This window comes from Erpetoichthys calabaricus, chromosome 3, assembly GCF_900747795.2.
Source record: "Erpetoichthys calabaricus chromosome 3, fErpCal1.3, whole genome shotgun sequence".
NCBI classification, from domain to species: Eukaryota; Metazoa; Chordata; class Cladistia; order Polypteriformes; family Polypteridae; genus Erpetoichthys; species Erpetoichthys calabaricus.
Window position 1 is genome coordinate 192,383,110 of NC_041396.2, and position 22,117 is coordinate 192,405,226.

Below are 22,117 nucleotides of genomic sequence, written 5' to 3' on the forward strand. Positions count from 1 at the left end.
CAGCCTCCCAGCTCATCCTGTTTTTATTTCTGCCTTCTGGAAAGTGCCACTGCAGCCACATCACTCACTCCACCTGCTTCAGGGACAGCTTCTTCTCCAGGCCATAAGGTCACTGAACACCCAGCAACCTGATCCTACCTGCCCTGCACTGTGTACTGTACCCACCTGATGATTCATGTAAAGATGTACTCGACGTTACTTTTTTCCCCACTCATATTTACTGTATGTTTGTATGTATTTATTTATTTACTATATTCATACATCACTGAAATTGTGGCACAAGAATTTCACTATGCTCTCTCAGTATATGTAACAAAGTATCTATCTATCTATCTATCCCAAATTCAGAGTCAATGGCAGAATTGAAAAGTTCAGCCTGCCCACAAACATACAAAGCTAACATATGGCATGACCACTGTTTTGCCTCCTAAATTGAGCCCAGGCCTCATTGCTCCCCAGACTATATGAAAGTCTGTGGGCCTACACAGGCACAACAAAAAAGGAAAGCCCAGAACCAAAACATTTATAAATTTCTAGTAAAACTAAAAATTAACAAAGGTAGAGGAATACTGTACCAATGTAGTCTCTTTAAAAGTGAAAGATGTTAATTACAAAGAATATATATATTTACCAAAAAAGAACAAAAAACAGTGGGCCTAAAAGACAGCCTAAAAGCAAAGCCAGTTCAAAATCCATGCAAACAGAAAAAAATGTCAGAAAACCAGAAACCACAAACAGTACATACAAATAACAATGTTCACCAAACATGAGTTAGTGCCAATCTAGAAAATATAACCCTCCCTCTGGAATATTTGGGCACAGTGCGGTCCTCCAAGTGAAACATCATAGTGGCCCTGTCCCCAAAACGCCACATATAGGGTACAGGGCATATAACTAAGTATACTAACAGAAAAATAAAGAAAACATGTACATCTCATAACAAACATCATTTAGAAAATAATATTTAAAACCAAAGTAAAAGAACACTATAGATAACAACAAGTAAATCAAGGTTGAGACCCCGGCTAAACCATTACAAGTATATTATGAAAAATTAGAAAGAATGTCCTTGTGACAACTAAGTTGAGTTTGCTTTAAATGTTTTTACAATGTGTTAAATTACTCAGGTGAATTTATTATTTGTTTAATTTCTGCATAATAGTGGTATAGATGGAGGGGGCAGTGCTACACCCTTGCCTATAATGCAGTAGTACCACTGGACCTAAGTGTATTATTGTTCACTTGGGTTTTGCTAATATTATATTTTGAAAAAACATCCAATTTTAAAAAAATGCAGTAATGAAGCCAGGAAGGGCAAACAGTTTTTCACAGCCAAGTATATGATCAGTTCTTTGAATCATTCCAACACCTTTCTAGGAAAAATATTTACAAATCAGAATTACATAATTTGTGATATGTGTCAATGTCCTGTTATACAATTTTTTATTAAATTAAGGAAACAATGCTGCATCTTAACCCCACAGATGAAGATGTCATTTCAAAATTTGATCAAAGCAGAGCTAGAATGAAGATTTTACATTAAAATTCATAGTCAATAAGTTGGAAACCACCTTGGAAATAACATACTCTTCCCAAATCCACGTTTACTTGGACTAATGCAGCATAGTCATTTCTGAAAACTTCGACTGTAAAATACTGAACATTTATGCAACCTCCAAGAGTTGGCAGCCTCCGTTGCTCTCCTGCTGTTTTATCGCCATCTCAGAACCTGCTTGTTGTTGGTCAGTAGACCCTCATTCAATGGATGACCCCAGACCCCCCCCCCCCCCCTTGCTTAGTGAGTTTCACCCGATCATCCCTGCCCTTGTTCCAATGCTAACTTGAAGTCCATTTTTACTTAACTAGAAGAGTCATATAAGACACTTTTAGGACTTTTGAATGCTTTTATTATTTAAGGTTTGGAAATAAAATATAAGATTTATTAAATGTTGGTCATCCTTGATGGTTTTCAAACTGTGAACAGCCTCATTTGCACATAGCTCTTTATTTTCGTCTCCAAGAATAGTTAACACCATTTCTGTTTAAATTGAGACCTTTGGTTCTTTTATCCCTTAAGATGATGGTTTGATTAACAGATATCAGAAAAAGCAAATGATTGTAATGTTTTATATTGTTCTGCTGTCCAAAAGTGAAAAGGCAAAAAGAACCACAATCCCAACAGTGTTTAACTTTTAAATGCCAAGACCCCAAGACCTCCAGTGCTGCAGCAATTATCTTTTTCCTTTATTTTGAATATGTACATTTTTGCAAAATTATTTTTTAGTACTGAATGTGTCAATAATGTTCATGTATTGTGCTGCTCCTGATGATCCTTGTTTAATAGGTACCTCGGGTTAATAATTTGTATATAATTGTAAGCTAAAAGTTTTGTTTTGTTTCTTTTGCTAGTGGGATTTTGATTATTAGAACAGCACTACAAAATGAGCCTTAATATTCATTGACGCACTGTGTAAAACGGAAATCATAAAATGCATCTCAAAAGCTTTCAAATTTTATAGTACACTTTTAATACAGATATCTGGCATGTTCTCTGTCCATAAGTATTAAAGCTTTGTGAACTGAAGTATTGTGTGGAGCAAAGTAGTACTTTAAGGTGAAGGATCTCCAGCAGTTCATGCTTACTTTGTTCATGTCACTGTGAATTTGGTACACTGATGATATCCATATCTTCTTAAAGCCACTTAATCAAACAGTGACATTTACAAAAAATCAAAATGGTAACATTAACAAAGTATAAACACATTTTTAAGATTTTTCATAAGCATTTTAAAATCATTGGCTATAAACTCTGGTTTATGTTTTTTCAGCTGAGGATTTCACGTGGACTTTTCAGTTTAGCATCACTGTCCATAATAATTGGCTGTTCACAGATAAGCAAGTCGTCATCTCCCAGCATTGAGCTTGGCTCTGAATTCACAAAGTTTGGAATGTTGAATTTTGTAAGACAATCCATTCCCTCATTGAGTTTCGATATTACCAGGCTGTCCTGGATGTGAAGACTGGTATGATCCATGTTCAGAGGCTTAATAGCCCTCTTTGTCCGGTCTATTTGATCAACTTCATTAATGTAACAGTGGAAAAGGGAGCGAGCCTCCTCTAAATGTTGAGATGATTCCTTCTCAGATTCACGATGGTGGCTAAAATTGACAGCAAAGCTGTGGAGACAATGTCGTTTCGTAGAAGGCTCTGGGTTTCTGGTTTAAAAGAAGAAGAAATAGGATTAGATAGATTGAATATTAGAATAGATCAACTGTGACAAGAACAGAACATTCATCCCCACAAGTTTATCCAACCTATTAACTACCAATATCCAAAATAGCATCAAGTCAAGATCTAAAGAACCCTGAAGTCCTTCCATCCTCCACACTACTTCTTAATTTATTATGTGTCTATGGTTGTTTGCATGAAGAAAATCTTTAACATTTTTGTGAAATCGGAGCTTAACAAATTTCCAGTCATGTCCCTGTGTTGCTGTTGCAGACATAATTCTAAAGTAACAGCCGGTACCCACTGTACTAATTCCCTTCATAATTTAGTAACATTTGATCATATCAGCTCTTAATCTCCATTTGCTTAAACTGAAAAGGTTCAGCTCTCCTCATAGCTTATGTCTCCTAGTCCTGGAATCAGCCTAGTTGCTCTCCTCTGGGCTTTCTCTAGTGTTGTTATGTCTTTTTTGTAATATGGAGGCCAACACTGCCCACAGTACTCCAGGTGAAGCCTCATTAGTGTGTTATAAAGCTCCATCATAACCTCCCTTGTCTTGCACTCTACATATGTGACACACAACCTAAAATCCTCTTAGCTTTCTTGATCATTCTTATATATTGTATGGCTGTAGATAGTGAGTAGTTTGATTCCTAACCCTTCTCAAAAGGTGTACAATTTTCAGATTTCCCATTATGTATTCAAATCTGTCTACTTCTTTTACATAATACCCTACATTAAATTTCATCTTCCACAAATCTGCTGAAGCCTGTATGCTGTCCAAATCTCTTTAACAATTTAGCTGACTCTACATTATCTGCCCTTCCTCCTAGTTTGGTAGCATCAGCAAAGCTTATATGTATATTAAAAAGAGCAGTGGCCTCAGCACTGATCCCCGAATGACATCTAAAATGTCATCTAATTATGAAAAGGTTCCCTGCACCTTTGCTTCCTGTGTTTGAGACCAGTTTTGTACCCATCTACACACTGCACCTTAATTCCCTATTTTTTTAGTTTGATCAGTAACCTTTCATGTGCCACCTTATTGAATGTCTTCTGAAATTCAAGATACAGTACATAATCTCATATCCTTCTCTCTTACTGTATGCTTTTGCTGCTTCCTCAAGGAATTCCAGCACATTAGTGATGCATGCTTTGTGTCTGCTTTCGATCATATACAATATATGTGTACTTCATAACACAACACATTATATACGTGGCTTCAGACGGGTTTCACTTGATTAAAACCCAACAGAGACAAGACTGAAGGACATTTTACTCTGTACAGGACACAAGTTGGGCTGAAATATGCCCTGTCACAGATTGCACTGAAACTGACGACTTATGTGGTTGCACTGGGGTAACTGGATTTCAGTTGTCAAGTGGCATTGTGCTCCAGATTTGTATGAACTGCTGCCGAGTGGCTGGTAGAAGAGCATAGAAGAACAGGAAGGACAGTGGTGAACAATCAGCAATATACTGTATGTTATGGGCAAGCTACTGTTATAAGTGGCCCATGGCACTGTGCAGATTTTAAATAAATAATCGTGCCCCATAATATGAAGTGTCCAATTGGGAGTGGGTGTGTGCAAGTGCGCTTCGCTATGGAGATGGCTGAGATGCCTGGCTGATTGCGCGCACACACACACCTGTGAATGTGAGTGTCAGTCAGGTGACTCATTCATGCCTCGGAAGGAGCGGCTCGTCACACCTGCACCCTATTAGGCAGGCCAAATATAACAGGAAGTTGCACATCAGAAGGGGGGAAGAAAGGACGGAAAAGAAAAAAGAGAGGGGAAATAAAAACTGAGATGATTAAAAAGGAAATGACAGAGAAACAAAGGAAGGATTGGGGAGAAGCTGGTGTGGGGGAGAGCAGGCAGGCAGTCAGGAGGAGAGCCTCCTGGGGCAGAATAAGGCCATCGCTCAGGGGCTGAAGAGGGCCGCTTTGGAGTAACTGGAGTAACCTGGAGCTTACTCACGCATAGGAAGCAGGAGACGCACAGAATGATGTGAGGCTCGGGTAGGGAGCCCCGCTGGGAGCCATGGATGGTAGAGACCTGAGCCTGGAAGAAAAGGTTGGCTGTGCCTGTTGGTTGTGCATCTACTCTGCTGAAACATCCCATGCAGTGATAGCAAATGAGACATCAGTTTTAGAAGAAGCACCAGGAGTGTTTAAGAGACTACCGGTATGTCCTGCCTAGTGATTTTAACCTCAATTTTAATGGAATTATTTATATGGATACTTTAACCTCCACATTTTTAGTTTTTATGGAATTATTTATTGAAGACGTTTTGATGCACTGCACTATTTATTTGGAAACTGTTTTTTTTTGGTTTGATTTTAATAAAAGCACAGGAACACTTTTTGTACCCATGTGCATGTGTGTGTCCTCATTTGCCCAGCTCAAATCGGTTATGACTATCGATGGTGGCAGGTTCATGTGGCTCCCAAACAGAAGTGGAAGCATGGAGCTAACCTGCATCATCACAGCTACCTGGTCACACTAATAGCCACCAAAGTCTCCTAGGTTTGCCACCTCAACAGACACAAGTTTTTTCACATTAACTCCTTTTAGTTACCTCTACCTTAAAGAATGGGATCATTTCCAAATCCATGCACCTGACTTTTCCTGACATTCAGAAAACGTTGAGGAGAGTTGTACCCAGCATACCCTGATTATCCGTTAAGGCCTTTTAGGTCTATCCAGAGGATCATTTGCCTGTTTGAGCCCTCTCACATCCACATTTTTGATTCATTGACACTGCTTTATTTTATGTTTCATGTTTTAACCAGGGTCTCAACTCTGGCATAAGTGTAGCTTCATATTTTGTGATCTTTTTGTTATTCTCTAAATATTATCATATTGTACATTATTTTCAACCTGCGACGAAGACTGGACTCCTTCAATACTGTATCTCTTTGGAGAATCTTTGGGTACTGCTGGTTTGACTTTGTGTCGATTGAGCGTTTGGTCACAAAGTCCCAATTGAGGCACATTATCTTTATTGTGAGGGAGCATCAGTTATGGCACTACAGCCATGGGGCGCGATTCCCCAAGGGTGATCCGGCTCACAGGATCCTCATTGTTGAGGGCCTGAGCGACTGGACCAGGCCAAGGAGACACCTATGTAACACCTGGCTGCAGCAGATAGATGGTCATTTTCAGAGGGTGGAACTGTACCGCTTATCTGCCTGGGGTGTTGCCAACCAGGATCCTGATCTGTTTTGTCATGTGGAGGGTGAAGCAATGTGCTGTACCAGTGCATGCTCCCCAACCTGACCTGACCTGTACATTATGCCATTTACAGTATTTTGTTTTTTGTTCTTTTGTATGTTATGTTTTGAATATTACTGTGTTTCCTAGTTATTTATTATATATGTGTTAGGCTTATTTTAGAATTAGTGTTTTTCTTACGTGTCCTGTCCCTTTTATACAGAGTCCCTGGTGGCAGGGCCAGCATGAAGATTCAGCTGGAGTATTGCTCTTTACCGTTGTATTCTAGGTAGAGGGTCAAGTTCTCCAGACTGGCACTAAATTTTGCTTTGTATTCATCACTTGGTAGTATTGGATTTTTCTGGCTTTTTTTATTATTTTGCTCACTTTGGTGTACAAAGGATTTGGATTATAGAATGGCTTTTTTGCCCTTGGTTGCTTTTTAGACAAATACTTTTTGGTAATGTTTTGCATTTCTTTTGTTTTTTGAAAGTATATTTCTCTGTAATATACTTTTAACTACAGTATTGCATAGAACTTTAATTATATTTGCACCAGAGAATTTTACCATTTCCTCTCCTCCTTTTATGCATTTTTTTAGGATTATTAAGGATTGTTCTGAGTCAGGGCTTTCCCCTTTTTTTGTCTCCTTGTTTGGGGAAAGGTCCATTTTGGAGAATAGGCTGGTGGCTAGATTAAGTAGGAAAGCCTAAGCCTTTGAAATTTTGTTTGTATAATTTATTATATTTTGAGTTGAAGTGTATACCACCAAGCATCCAAACTTTTTAAATACCAAATCCTCTGTCTCTAAAAGTATTGAATACTTGGAGTAGCTATTAGGCTAAACCTTTTCTTTCTCCCTACTTGAAACTTCATTGAGACAATGTTCTTATCCACTGGTGGAAAGTCCAACTATGCAGCACCCAGTGGGGAAAATGCAAGCATTGCCAAACCTCCTCTCCTGTGGGGCAATTCTAATTTAGGCCTGGCTGAAGGTGCCAATGCTATTCATGGAGATGAGTCTGACTACATCCAAACATTATTTTTTTAACATCTTAGCACCAGTTCCTTCAATGCTTGTGAGGTTATATTTTATGTTTCAAAGGCCAGTTTACATTCTTAAGGCCTGGTATGCCTGGATATGTCCCACTGATGTTCATTAGAAAACATACTTTGCACTCTACATCTATTTGGAAACAGCATGAGTGTGCTATTTGGATTGTTCTTCATTTGGTTCTTCCCCGTAGGCCAACTTATGTTGGACCATGTAGTTTCAGAAAACACACAGTGTCTGTATGTATATGATCTTGATGATAATACTTGCAGCTCTGTTACCAGGTATGAAATCCACTCGTATTTATCATGGCACCTGAAATGAGGATGGACAGTTGGGATTAGAGGAGAACTTTTGAGCAATTGTTTGGTGTATCAGCTTTCAAATATTGTAACAGGCTATTGTACTTGTACTTTTATAGCGATACAGTATGTGTTAGAAAGAAACAAAAACTAAGATTTTAAAGTAAAAATCTTTGCACCATGAATTTTTAGTCATTATACTGTTCATATAATAAGACCTTGCCTGCTTACTCTGCTCACTACGTAATTGGGCAGAAACAGTTAAAACAGGAATTTGCAGTCATCTGACTTGACACATTAACAACAAGTTGGGGGCTGAAAGACAAAAAAATGTTTTACCCTAGACCATGGCCAGGGATGGAATGCTGATTGGCAGAAGGCTCAAGAACATAGATTACCATAGATAACCAGGACTGGTCCAGAGGTATATGACCAGAGCACGGGAAGGGAGTTGGCCTCTAAACTATGACACTCCACTGGTTCAAGTGATACGGTAAGGAAAAACAAAGTTGTCAAAAATTTAGGGCATGCTAGCATTTCCTTGTCTGTCTCTTTCTATTTGTATTTCTCTAGAGGCCACATTGTATCAAAGACCTGTCAGAAGAAGCTCAAGAAGCACAAGAAAAGAATAAATGAGCCACCTGATATCAAGGCACATTAGCTTCCTGGACTTCTAGAAAGAAGTGCTGCCACTCATCCAGGTTTTACTGTTACTGTCATATCCATTTGCTCTGCTTCTGCTTTTGGCACATTAAGAATCTTAGTTTAAAAAATCTTACTCTATATTTAGTGGGTAAAAGAATAAACATTTTAATTTGCTAAACTCTTCCTAATAATCTGTCTAGGGTCTAGAGATAAGAGAGGGTTAAAGAGGGTTATTTTAACCATAGATGTAGCCAAGATCATCCTGACGGTCACCACAAGTAGTGGTGCTGCAGACTGCAGCTAAATCTCCGTGACAGGCTGGTAGATGTTGACTTAATAGAGCAGGAGTCAAAGGTTAGTAATACGGGTGAAGTTCTAGAGTGAGGACCAGGTCATCATTGGATTCTTCCACAGCAAAACAACAGCGTAGTCAGTAAGATCATGTGCGTATAAATCTGTATCATGAATTAACATGTGGCTGTATAGAAGGTATTAATTTTTAATAAATAAAATGTTGTGAGATGATCAGCCCAGACACAACCAGACGGACACCGGCAGTTCTTAAAACACACACGTTTATTCATGAAAAGGTCCCCCAAGACACAAGTCCTGCACACACACAGAGCTTCCAACACCAAACCACCCTTCCATAGGCCTGTAATCGTCCGTGGGCCACCTTTCCTCTTATCACTGGAGCTTCGTCCTCCTCCAGCACCCGACTCTCGCTCCTCGACTGTAGGAAGGTGGCCCCCTTTATAGTCACCCGGACGTGTTCCGGGTGCTCGCTGATGTTCTTCCTCCACCTTCCCAGGTGTGGCAGAAGTGTAGATCTCCCAGGCTTTATGAGGTTTGGGGTGTTCCCTGGGGGTAGCCCCAAGCCCCCATGGGTTTGAGCCTACCTGCTACTACTCCGTGGTCCCCTTGCTATCCCGGGTGGTTGCCCCCTCGTGGCCCGGGGGACGTATAGATCTCCTTCCGGTCCTTCCAGGCGTCCTGGCTGGGTCTGGCCCCTAGCCTCCTGCCACAATGTGCACAATAGCTTTCATTTGAATGGTGTTTTTAGGAGGAGTGAATTTGCAATTAGAATGTAATCTTCTTTTCAACAGTTGCTCTTTTGCTACAGTAAGGGCTAATATTTTGGTTTAATTGCACTGAGCAGCAGCTATGAGATACATCTCTGCTGCCCAGAGCAACTCTTCTTGTAATATTAATTAGGATATTTGCATACCACCTGAGAAATGGTGATTCATTTTGCCACCTCATTAGTGATAATAAGGCAGCTGTGCATAACTAAACAGAACGCTGCATTCATTTTGTTATAAATAAATGATTCGTTTTTCACCTCAGCAAAAAACAGAAAAAAAATTTGCCATCATGCCATATATTTAATAAAGTGAGTGTTAAAAATATCCATATTCATTTTACACTTTTACATATTTTTCACATTACGAATAAGAACAGAAATGCCCTATTTTGCTTATACCAAGCACCAGGGATTGTCTTTGGCTTTAGCATAATGCCAATACTCTCCTTGTCTGAACATTATTGAAATACTGCTGTGCTTTCAACAGTGCCATTCAACAAGCAAAATAATTTTAAAAGAGAAGTTGAAAATGAAACTCATTCAACCACTTTCAAAGCTGGCTACTTTCATAAATTGCATTCTAAGTACCACTGGAGGTTAAGGCAAAGAAGTAAAAAAAAAATTAACATTAGCTAATGGTGTATATATTGTAACGAGAAAGCTTCTATTATTATGGTGCCACAGTGAACATTACATTTGCTGTCCCATTATTATGGTGCCATTAAAACCAAAACCTAGTTGGTTCATATGGCTTGGTCTTGAGGTACGGGGGCCTAGTAAACCAACAAACGTTTTGAATCTAAAATTTTCATGATTGCAGCAAGGTGGGGCTAGACTGTCGGTGGTAGATGTAGAGATGGAATGTGTTGCTAGTCATCAAAGAGCACTCATACACAGACATGATGACACAAAAACACCTCTCATTGTGACACCAGAGTAACTGTGAAATGGAAATTGACCTCATGTCTTAAATTCTTTGTGGAAAAAGGAATTTCTAAAAAAAAACTATAGCCTATGTCACATTATGGGAGTTTTCCAGTGATTTTCAGTCATAGCTTTCATTTATGTAAGGCAGTTGACTGTGTGCTCACGTGAAGCCAGTTGCGTAGTGCTACATGCCTAGCGACTCACTCTAACTAGTCCACGACTCGCTCCGATAAAATCAAACATGTTGGATTTTGTCTTTAGTCATAGGGGTGGGCTCTGTGTGCACAAGTACTGACAGCCAATGAATGCTCATCCGGAGATACAATGAATAGAATACTGTGATGAGGATTAAAGAACACGGGTGTTTCAGACCTCAAAAATCAGTCTGATGTCTCATATTTTACATACCATGACAGAATGGGAAAAAAAAAGGAATCGAGATTGTGGCTGAACTCCTTGTAGCTGTGAACCCTTTGTACAGCATGGGCTCCATCAGTCAGCTCATTAAACAGCCTGGAAGGTCAGTAAACAGTCAGTAAACTGTGAATTTCAGTCATGTAAAGTGACATGGTCCTGCAATGCGATTAGTGACTGCCATCAGCAAATCTGACATATCCCACAACTAGAAGTCACATAATGTGACATTGGCTAAATAGAAGAGAGCCTGGCTGGAAAATGATCTGAAGTGCAATGAATAAGAATTGGCAGTTGATTGCATCTTTATATGTAACGTTTCCAGTCCAACAAAGTGAAAACAGATCAATTGGTACTCCAGTCAAGTTTCTTGTAGCAATTTTCTGATTGTCATGTATCCAGTTTCTTAGCATTTTTTTTTCATTGTTTTTCTCGACATAAGCGGTTCATGAGTGACCAGTATGGAGTTAATTAGTGATATCTGTGTTCCAGTCTTTGCAGTGTTTTACCCGGCATCTGACACTGTTCGTACCCATGTAGACATATCTAAATGAAGCTTGAAGTTTTATATTAATGCCATGTAGTATGTTCTCCTTCACAAGAAAGTAGGTCACTGAACGTAGCTGAAACAATATCATCATTAATTGAGGCTGGCAATTTAATTTTTCATTTAGGTATGACATGATGCAAAGATGTACTAATTGCAGTGTGATGCATTTCAGTGTGGTTATTCAAATATGCTCCTTACTTTTGGCATGACCTTCATACAAACTCAGCAATCAAACAAAATAGCAGCAAAAGAAAGTGGCAACTGCTTACATAGCAATAAGCAATTACTGTACTTAGGAAATGACATGTATGCAGAGTAAAAACTGAAAAACTGTACCAATTTTCACATGAGAAGTGACCTTCCCCAACCTACTTGCCAGTGCTCTTACATTATGGCCAAATATGATAGAAAAAATGGTCATTCCAAAAGGACAACAGCCAGAGGAGAAACCATAAGAGTAGTTGTTCAAGCAAGCAAGGGTCAGAGCCAAAAGACGAAAATGCTAACAACCAGAAATGTTGGACTCAAATGAAAGTAGAAATCTCAAACCAGAGGAGGTCAGCTCCATAATTACCGTATATACTCGCGTTTAGGTTCTCCTGTGTATAAGTCGGGGCTTGATTGTACAGTATAATTTCTGGGGTTTTATAATGTCGGTCGTATAAGTCAAATGCAGAAAACTCACGCTATTGAGCAAAGAGATTATGATATGCTAATGCCCACCTGAGAGAGTAACCACGTAGCGCACTGCCTTTTTTTTCTATGTGTTTTGCCTACATGACCACACGGTAATACCCAAACAATTTCGAAGCAACGTTTGCACTGTTTTGTGTTTTTTGTATCTCAAACCCTCATACACCTTTATCGTAAGAGCATCCCTTATCTACGATGGTGTATTCGATCAGAAGAAAATATGAAGCTGGTTTTAAATTAAAAGTCGTTGAAGTGGCGAAAGAAATTGTTAACTGTGTAGCTGCAACAAACTTCAATGTGTCTGAGAAACTGGTGCAAGATTGGAGGAAGCAAGAAGGTGTTAAAAAAAAAAAAAAGTGTTGTATTTTTAGTGTATAACATGGGGTCTGATTTTATGATCGATTTTTCTGGTTTCAAGACCTGACTTATACGTGAGTATATATGGTATTCCTAATGATCTTCATGAATTGTTTTAGGACAATGACATGCACAACCTGCAGCTGATCGCATGACTGGAAACAGTGCCATTGTTAACAATAATATGGAGGTACCTAGGGAAGAAAACAACACAGAATGGAGTCTATCATGATATAATCCTCAATAGTATCACCAAAGCCTTCAAAAAAATATTAAAACATAATTTAAACACCCTTTATTAATAAAAATAAACATATATAACTACAAATAAATTACTACAGTTTAAATCTGAGGTCAAGAAGCAGTGTACTGGCCCTGAAACAAACAGTAACATTGCATGAGAAACAAATTACAGACAAAGAAAACCCAGTGCCGCACTCTTTATTTTCCTTAATAAAGCATTCTAATAATACTGTATTATGGCTTTGCATCAGATGCTCTACTTTGATATTTGTGGCTCCTTCAGATCTCCAGTAGAGAGTTAGAAAGAGGAGAAAGATGAAGAAGAGGCTGCAGTGGAACAAGAAAAAAGAGCTGTTTGTTCATGCGGCATTTACTTGAAGCATACAGCAGATGTAATGAGCTACTAGCAAAAGTATAACTGCTACAGTAGAGTCTATGAAATAAGAACTGTTATATTTCAGCTAGAGCTCCTCCCTGGGCTGGGTTTCAATTCTTTGTTTGATGTCCTTTTTGTTCATTTTTATGTAATTTATTTATGTTAACATTACTTTTGTCAAGTATCTGCTTTGTTTTCTATGCTTATGTTACGTACTTTGTGTCTTATGGGTGGTTCCCCAAGAGGTGGGGCCACAGTCCTTAAGCCTATAAAGCCAAGGGTTTCCCACTGTTCCTGGTGGTTCATCCTAAATGCGCTAGGGAGTGTAGAGTGTTTGAGATTTTTCCGTGCCTTGTGCTTGTGTGATTTTCTGGATCGTTGACCATTTTGTTGTTTTTTTACTTCACCATTAGATTTCTGTGTTGGGACTTGGTAGCTTTTGGGATTGCTGTTTGCACTCATTGTATGCCCTTTTGGTCTTCCAAGCTTCACAGTTTGATGAAGCTCTTTTGTGAAATAAGTCTATTGTTTTAATGAGATCCTTTGTCTGGGGTTTGATCATAAATCCCTCTCAGTGGGCATTTTTAGAAGTGTTTTTGAAACTCTTTAGTGCTTTGAACTTCAAGTTCATGACTATAATAATAATAATCATTTTTATCGTGGAATCCACCGTAATTCACCTGCCTACAGCAGTAATCCTGCCAGCAACACCAAGTGTTTTTTATCATGGAATCACACCACAATCCATTTTGTACTGTCGTAATTGCTGGCGACCAGACAAGAACACACAATATTTGGATTACAAAGACCCTTAGGAGCAGTTTCTCTATAGTGAGAGCAAAATAAGAATCTTCATTTTCATTTGTGGAAAGACTGCCTGTAAGTACTGCAAACAAAGCACTTTCTGGTGACATCAGCTAAGCTTTCTCTCTTTCTCAGCCTCCATCTTTCTGCTGAGCACCACAATTCTAATCGCAAACTGTATAAGATAAAGGAGGAGCAACAAGAGTCTCCCATGCAGAGTGGAAGTAGATGTGGACTTGTTTTGAACTCTGATGTTTTTTTTATAACACAGGTCTTTTGAGGTATCTTTAGTGAACTCTGTATACTGTATAACCTCTGAACAATCTCATCTCTCGGTCAAAATATACAAATCTTTAATTTGTCCTTGTGGGTTGCCAAATTCTCTATCTGGAGGAAAGCATAAATATATATTGTAACAGGGCTGTAGCTAGAATTCGTGTCATTCGTGGTGGGGTGGTGCTTCGATTTGCCACCCTCCAACCATATCTGAATATGTTAACCTATTTAAATAGAAAATTAAAGTGACGTATAGACAAAAATGAAGATAAATTTTGCAGAGATTTATTCATATATAGAGAAACAGCAATAATTTTTCACATACAATTATTTATAAGCATCAGCTAGACAAGAATATAGTATAGACACACTGAAAAGCCGTGTTCTAATTATTAATTTAATATAATTAAGCTGTGAAAACTAGAACCAGTGTAGTGTACCAGTGATAGGTGGGGTTGTTTCCTGCGCAGAGCAAAAACACATTTGGATTGATAATGAAATGTAATTATAAATTGTAAATGAGTTGTTTATCTTCCTAGAAATTATTATCGGTGTAAAGTTTATGTTTACTTTTGTTATTGCCTCATAAATTTCAACTGCTGTGTCTGATGCCTTACTTCCTTATTTAAGGAAGCTCATTTGTCTCAAGCAAATTGACTACTGTAATGCCTTGTGGTTAGAATGTTCAAATCACTGTCTTGCTACTCTAAAGATAGTTGAAAACATGTTAGCAAAGATCAAAACTAGAACTACTAAGTATGACCTGATAAGTCCAGTTGTTAAATAATTTCACTGACTTCCAATTAAGTTCAGAGACAAGTTTAAAATCCTTGTTCTCATACATTAAGATGTAAATTGTTTAGCTGCCCTTATCCTGCATAGTTTGCTAATCCCTTTACTCCAGAGTGGACATTGTGATTTTAAGATACAGGCCTGTTTAAAATAGCAAGGATCAATAGACACAGCCTTTATTTAGAAGACATCCATACATATATATGTAGGTTTTAAAATAAGCCCGATTTAAAGCTGGAAAAAAAAACGTGACATAAAAACGTGACATAAAATCATTGCACTTTTAGGCTTAGGATTTTATATATGTTATGGCCAAAACCCGAAGTTCGGCCAGTTCCCGAATTGGCCGGCTGTTTCCCAAAGTCCGAATTATTAGAAATGACCAGGGTATATGCTACTTTGGCTGACCATTTGCGAAGTCCGCTCAAGGTGCGAAGATACTTAAAAAATTTCAGATGCAGATTCAGAAGTGAGTTTTCCATTCCACACGAGAAACTGCTCAAGGCGGGTCTTGTTCAGAAAGTGGACGCCACTTTAGACGGCCTTCCCCTCGCCCAAACACTAACCTTAAGGTCAATAAAATAGGTAACTGATGTTAAGTCACTATTTTAGGGCTAAAATGATAACAGAAATGTGAAACCTACTTAATACCTAATCTTAATTATTATGAAACAACCCAGCGGCATCCATTTACTGAACAAGAGCCACCAAGGCTACACTCGATGCAATTGCACTAGTAAGTGTGCAACAAATCGCTGCTCATGCCTTTTTTCTTCCGTCTTTGGCCGATCACCCGTGCTATTTTGCAAACTGGCTGGCCAAATCCTGAAATCGAGGAAATTTACAGCGACATTGGCCATTTCCCGGTTTGGCAGATTTCGGGTGTTGGCCTTAACATATGTATTGAGTAGATTTACCTTGATTAGGTTTACAGACACATACATGGGTAAAGAGTAAAAAAAAATACAAGCCTTAAACCACAGATGATTTATTGATATATCTTGTAATCAACAATGCTTATAGTTTTACCATAAGTAAAATATAATTAATTATCATGTTTAGAAAAACATAAAATTGTAGAAATTTGTCTTGTAAGTGTGACAAAAAATAAATCCACAGAAACACCAAGTAACAGCCAGTATTTGTTTATGAGAGGAAGATCTTCACAAACCAATCTTTTTTGAGCAAGCCACTGCAGTAGTTGACAACAGCAAAGCATACATCATAATTTACTTAAACTTCTAAAAAGCCTTTGTTACAGTCTTACACCGCAGATTAATTCTGAAAATAAAAGCTGTTGCTGTCAGAGGTGACCTACAAAACTGGATCTCAAGTTGGCAGGAGACAAAGAGTACAGATAAGAGGATAAAACTCCTCGTGGAGTAAGGTCATCGGTGGAGTATCCCGGGGTCTGTCCTTGGATTGTTACCTTTTCTGACTTATATTATGAGATACATTTAGATACAGTTAGTAAACATGTAAAATCTGCAGATCATACAACTGGAGGAATGGCAGATGCTAAGGAGGCAGCAAAAACAAATCAAAAAGACCAGGACAAGCTTTAGAACTGGGCAAACTCTTTGACAAAAACATTGTCAATGTTGAAAGGTGCAAAGTGGTACATGTGGGTGACAGCAACATCAGTTATAAATACAAGATGGGGGATACTGTCATTTAGGAAGGAAACTATGATAAGGATTTTGTGGTTTTGCACAGAATATTGTACAGAATTTATTAAAAAGGCAAATGAAATGTTATATTGTTAAAAACTGTGAAATATAATTTGAGGGATGTTATGCTCAGACAATATAATGTACTAGTCAGACCGAACCTGGACTATTGTGTGCCTACCATGCTACAAGACAAAACAGCAGATGTGCAGTGGAGAGCAACCAAGTGTATGGCAGGAATTAAGGCCATGTCCTACTCCGACAGACTCAGAGAATGAAGCCTGCTTAGTCTCAAACAGAGGAGACTGGTTGGGGAATTAATCAAAGTCTTCACAATTCCCAAAGGTGTAGATGAAGTAGAACCAGCAGAATTCTTTCAACCTAATGGTGAATCTAATACTTGAGGACATCAGTAGAAATTAAGGGGAAGTGCATTTAAGACTGAAGCCACAAAGCAATACTTTATACAAAGAGTTGTGGGACTCTGGAACAAACTATGAAAACATGTAGTTGAAGGAGAACCCTTGAAAAGAAGAATCCAGATGAGACACTGGGGCATCATATCTATTAGCTACACAAAGAAGCCTGATGGACTTAATGGTCTCCTCTCAATTGTCAAATTTCTTACATTGTGATGCTCTTATTCACACATACACCCACACTAACAACAGGCCAATTTCAACTCACTAGTTAACTTATGCTGACATTATGAAAGGATGGAAACTACACTGAAATAGTAACCAAGCTTGGGATTTGAACCCATTCTGCTGGTGTTCTGAGGTAGCAGCACTCGTGTGTTGCCCCATGAAATGAAAACAAAATGTACTAAAAACATCAAAATTTGTATCTACTGGTATTCCAGCAGTTTAAGTAACGTTGGCCTGTACCATATTATTATTTTTCTGGCACCTAGAAATGTGCCTGGCAGAAAGGTGACTTTTAAAAGCACACATTCACATCTGGGTGAGCTCATTCTTTATCCTAATCCCATTTTTCTAATTTATATCTGAGGGAAGCATAATTCATGCATCGTTTTTAGCAACTATATGTAAAGATGGCTTAGTGCTGCAGATGCATATAAATTAGATTTTTTAAATAGAAAAAGCTTTTTAGAAAGCATTTCTCTGCTTGTAAATTGACAAAGGCTACAATGAATTGGCATATTTGCCATTGCTTTTTAACGCTACTTTTTTTTAATGTAACTCCCTTCTGTGACAAAGCTTTGCAGAAAATTTACACATACTTTGTAGATGAAATATTCCACTATTAAAATTTAAATTTTGCTTTGCCTTATCTAATTTTTTTCTAATTTTTCTCTGTTTGCTGTGTTTCTACAGTAGAGTTGTCAGTGATTTTTTTATGAATAACTGCAAGAAGAAACGTGAGCCAAAAACACAGCAAAGACTCATAAGAAGGAAGTCAAGCATGGAACTGTCACCAAAATAAAAATCAAAACCCAAAGTCGTGTTGCTAATAGCACTAACTAAAGGAACACGTGCTAATCTCTTTGTCTTTTCTTCTCCACAAACTCAAATGATGAGAAAAAGCTCAGCTAGACATTTATACCATCTTGTTGTTGACATCACTTCCAGGTCATTTACAGTCATGCTCATAAGTTTACATACCCTGGCAGAATTTGTGAAATATTGGCCATTGTTTGTTAAATGTAAATAATCATGTAGAAAGCTTTCCTTTTAATTAGGGAGTGTGCTCAAGCGATCACATAATTGTATGTGCCCTTTTTAAATCCTAATAACTGAAATCACCCAAATAGCCTGATAAAAAGTTCACATACCCTTGAAAGTTTGGGCTGATAATATACACACAAGTTCAAATTAAGGGTAACTAAGGGAGAGTCTCCACACCTCTTGGATTGTAATCAGTGTCTCAATTTAAATTCATGCAGAGTCATTCGCTGACTTTGCTGGATATCAAGTCATGGGGAAAGCAGGAGAACTGTCAAAGGACCTGCAAGAAAAGGTTGCTGATTTGTTTAAAATCAGTAAAAGGATATAAAAAGTTTCCTGGAGAACTTAAAATGCCTGTCAGTAGTGTTCAGACTCAGACAAAAAAAGAGCGGAAAGTTAGGGATTTTGTTGTTACCAGGCCATGGTCAGGTAGACCTACTGAGATTTCAGCCACAACTGCCAGGAACATTTGTCGAACTGCCAAGAAAAACCCACAAGCTACTTCAGCTATCATACAGGCTTCTCTGCAAACAAGTGATGTTGCTGTTTCAAGATACATAATAAGGAGATACTTGAACAAAAATGGGCTGCCCAGTCGAGTTGTGAGAAAAAAAGCCTTTACTGTGCCAACGCCACAAAACAGCTCAGTTACAATATGTCAAACAGCATCTAGACAAGCCTCATAGCTTCTGGAAAAGTCCTTTGGAGTGAGTAGACCAAAATTGAATGTTATGGACACAACCATAAATGCTATGTTTGGAGTGGATGCAACAAGGCAAAAAGTACGCCATCCCTACTGTGAAGTATGGAGGTGGATCTCTGATGTTCTGGAGGTGTGTGAGCTACAGCGGCACAGGTAACTTAGTGAAAATTGATGGCAAGATGAATGCAGCATAGTACCAGAAAAAATTGTAGGATAACTTGCATTCATCAATCCGGAAGCTGCACATGGGATGCACTTGGATCTTCCAACATATCTGTGATCTACAACATGAAGCTAAGTTGACCCTTCTGTGGCTATAGCAGAAAAAAGCGAAGGTGCTGGTATGGCCATCACAGTTTCCTGACCTCAATTTCATTGAGCCACTTTGGGAAGATCTCAAATCTGCAGTTCATGAAAGGCAACCTAAGAATTTATGGGACTTGGAGGCTTTTTGCCAAGAAGACTAGCCAGCTCTACCACTTGAGAAAATCAAGGACCTCATCCACAACTATCACATAAAGACTGCATGCCATCATTGATGCCAAAAGGGGCAATAAACAGTAGTAAGAACTATGGGTATGCAAACTTTTGAACAGGGAGTGTCTCATTATTTTCCTTATTACTATGTTTTGTTTAATGGTTGTACTATTCTGTGATGCCTTATAGTTTAATTTGGATTCCATTAAAATTAAACGAAATACATCTTTTGCCTGATCAGTCATCTTTAAAGTGTGGTACACATCTTACAAATTCTGCCAGGGTATGTAGACTTATGAGCACAACTGTATTTATGAACACAGTAGCAACTGCTCCTGAAAGTGGCAAAACCTACAATAACAAAGTTGGCATCAAAAAATATACAGAAATACTTCAAATACTTTAAATAAACTTCACATGAGAAAACTGTTAAAAAAGTCTAAATCTACATATTCTAAAACATCATATAAGCTTGACAAAGTTAACCAAAAACTTGACAGCAGAGCAGAATAAAAATTAAATTGTAACACATCACAACACCCCCTTTTTTCATGGTTTGGTTTGTACTGCATTAAAGGAATACTCCACACAAAAATGCTTTTTTATATATATTACTAACCCCATGTAGTCATGTTTTTGCAAATAGCAGAGGTAACAAAGATTCTGATAGGATGGGACCAAATGGTATCCAACGCTGGACAACAGCAAAGCGTATCAAAAATGTCCAAGAAAAAAAATTTAATTTTACTTGTGTTACATAATTCACACAATATGTCATCCAACTGTATGCTCACAACATGCAAAATGCATGTATTTTTTGGTAAAATATTGTTGAATAAAGAATTCCAGAGAAAAGAAAGTAGTCCACAAATGGGCAGCCCCTTCACACAGAATCGCACTTTTACTGTAATATGAACACCTGCCTCTTACCCTCATTCAGTGGTCAAGTGTCCAGTCTTCAATTCAAATCCAGGACTCTATTTGAAGGGCCATCACTACAAAGTATATGGGGTAAGTAATGTATTGAAAAATATCACTTTGGGTGAAGTAGAATTTAATCTGCAGTTACCTGAAAGCTACCTGCTGCCATGGCCAATTTGCCTTGGCATTAGTTTGCATCTGTAGATGTGTTCATTGACTCCCTTTTGTGCTTCTCTTTTTGTTGTAAGGTTTGAGTCTCTTAACCATTTAGGAATTGGGATTTTCCTGGATCTGTTTTTGCGTTGATTTTTTAAAAATTGGATATGTGGACTGTTATGATTGCAGCAAGATCAGGAAAGAAAATGATTGGAAGATAAAAAAACAAAAAACAAATGGGATGAGCAATATCAATGTTGGGTCACAGGCGAAGATTAGAAACTGAGTAAGGATTTCATCTATGATGTTAGGCCTAAAGTTCAAAGCTACAGTTGTATTTGACACAAAGAAAGCAAAACCTGTTCTAAATGACATGGAATTCTTATATCTAACACACAGTAGCAGGATTTATTTGAGATAGTATTTGATTGAATGAATGGGTGTCTGTGAAAGCACACAATCATCTTTAAATGGAAATGTATGTTGGCATCACATGTCACAAAAATGGCTGCCATGTGCTTGGCAATAGAGCATAGTAGCCACAAGCAGCATAGCCACAGCCATGCAAATGCACTTGTAAATAAGACAAACAGTGAGATGATCAAAAAATGAGAACATATTGCAACTACCCCTAACAGAAATAATAGATGCAGAAAAGGTACAAAAATGTTCAAGGCTACTCTAAGGCAGAGAGAAAGAGAGCAAGCTATTTCTAATCTATCCTTTAACCTTTACAATTGTAAGTACCAAGATAACAATAGGCTTCACAGCAATAAGTCCTGGCAAAACTGAAAATTAAAGTTAAAGCTGTCTTATGTAATAATGTGCTACCTTAAGTTAAGACTACAAAATGTCAACAAATGTTCAGAAGCAGTGTCTCTATAACCAAACAGTGAACTTTTTAAGCTGGAATGTCAAAGGTCTCTATTACGAAATAAAGAGAAAGAAAGCATTCTCTCACCTAACAGGTCTAAATGTTATCATAGTATTTTTTCAGGAGACACACTTATTAAGCAAGGATCAGTTTTGTTTGCTAAGAGACTGGACTGGCCAAATATTCCACTCCAACTATACAAAGAAACCTAGAGGTGTGGGAATTTTAAAAACAGTACAATTTCATTTGCAGTTTGATATGTGGTGATATGTGATTGTCATGGGTAAGTTATTTAATTGTAATGTGGATGTGCAAGACTTCCTCCAAAATGTGTTTGCATCCATTTCCAATGTGAACACTCACTTTAATTGTGTTTCAAATCCAGACCTGGCTAGGTTTTCTGGGTGATAACATCTAACACTACAAAAACAATTACACAGTTTGTAATTGATCACAACTTAGACTTGGACATTTCTAAATCCAAACTGAAGAGCATATTCCTTCTTCTTACCAGTACATCACTGTTACTCAAGAACTGATTATTTCTTTATAGATAACAATTTTTGCCTAAGATCAAATCTTGCAAGTATGACGCTATATACAAAATATAGCAAATATACAACCTATAAAATCCTGGACATTGACACAAATAGATGAACACATAC

At 38.0% G+C, this 22,117-nt stretch overlaps 1 protein-coding gene across 2 annotated transcripts in view; it reads right to left on the minus strand.

Annotated features, from left to right (window-relative positions):
* Positions 1–1,903: 1,903 nt before the first annotated feature.
* LOC114648547 (melanocortin-2 receptor accessory protein 2-like) overlaps positions 1,904–22,117 on the minus strand; it is a 64,637-nt gene continuing 44,423 nt past the window's right edge. For both annotated transcript variants that reach the window (XM_028797636.2, XM_028797638.2), the window contains one exon: positions 1,904–3,215. In XM_028797636.2, the coding sequence (XP_028653469.1) occupies positions 2,825–3,215 (391 nt within the window). In that variant the 3' untranslated portion in view covers positions 1,904–2,824. The remainder of the gene's footprint in view (positions 3,216–22,117) is intronic.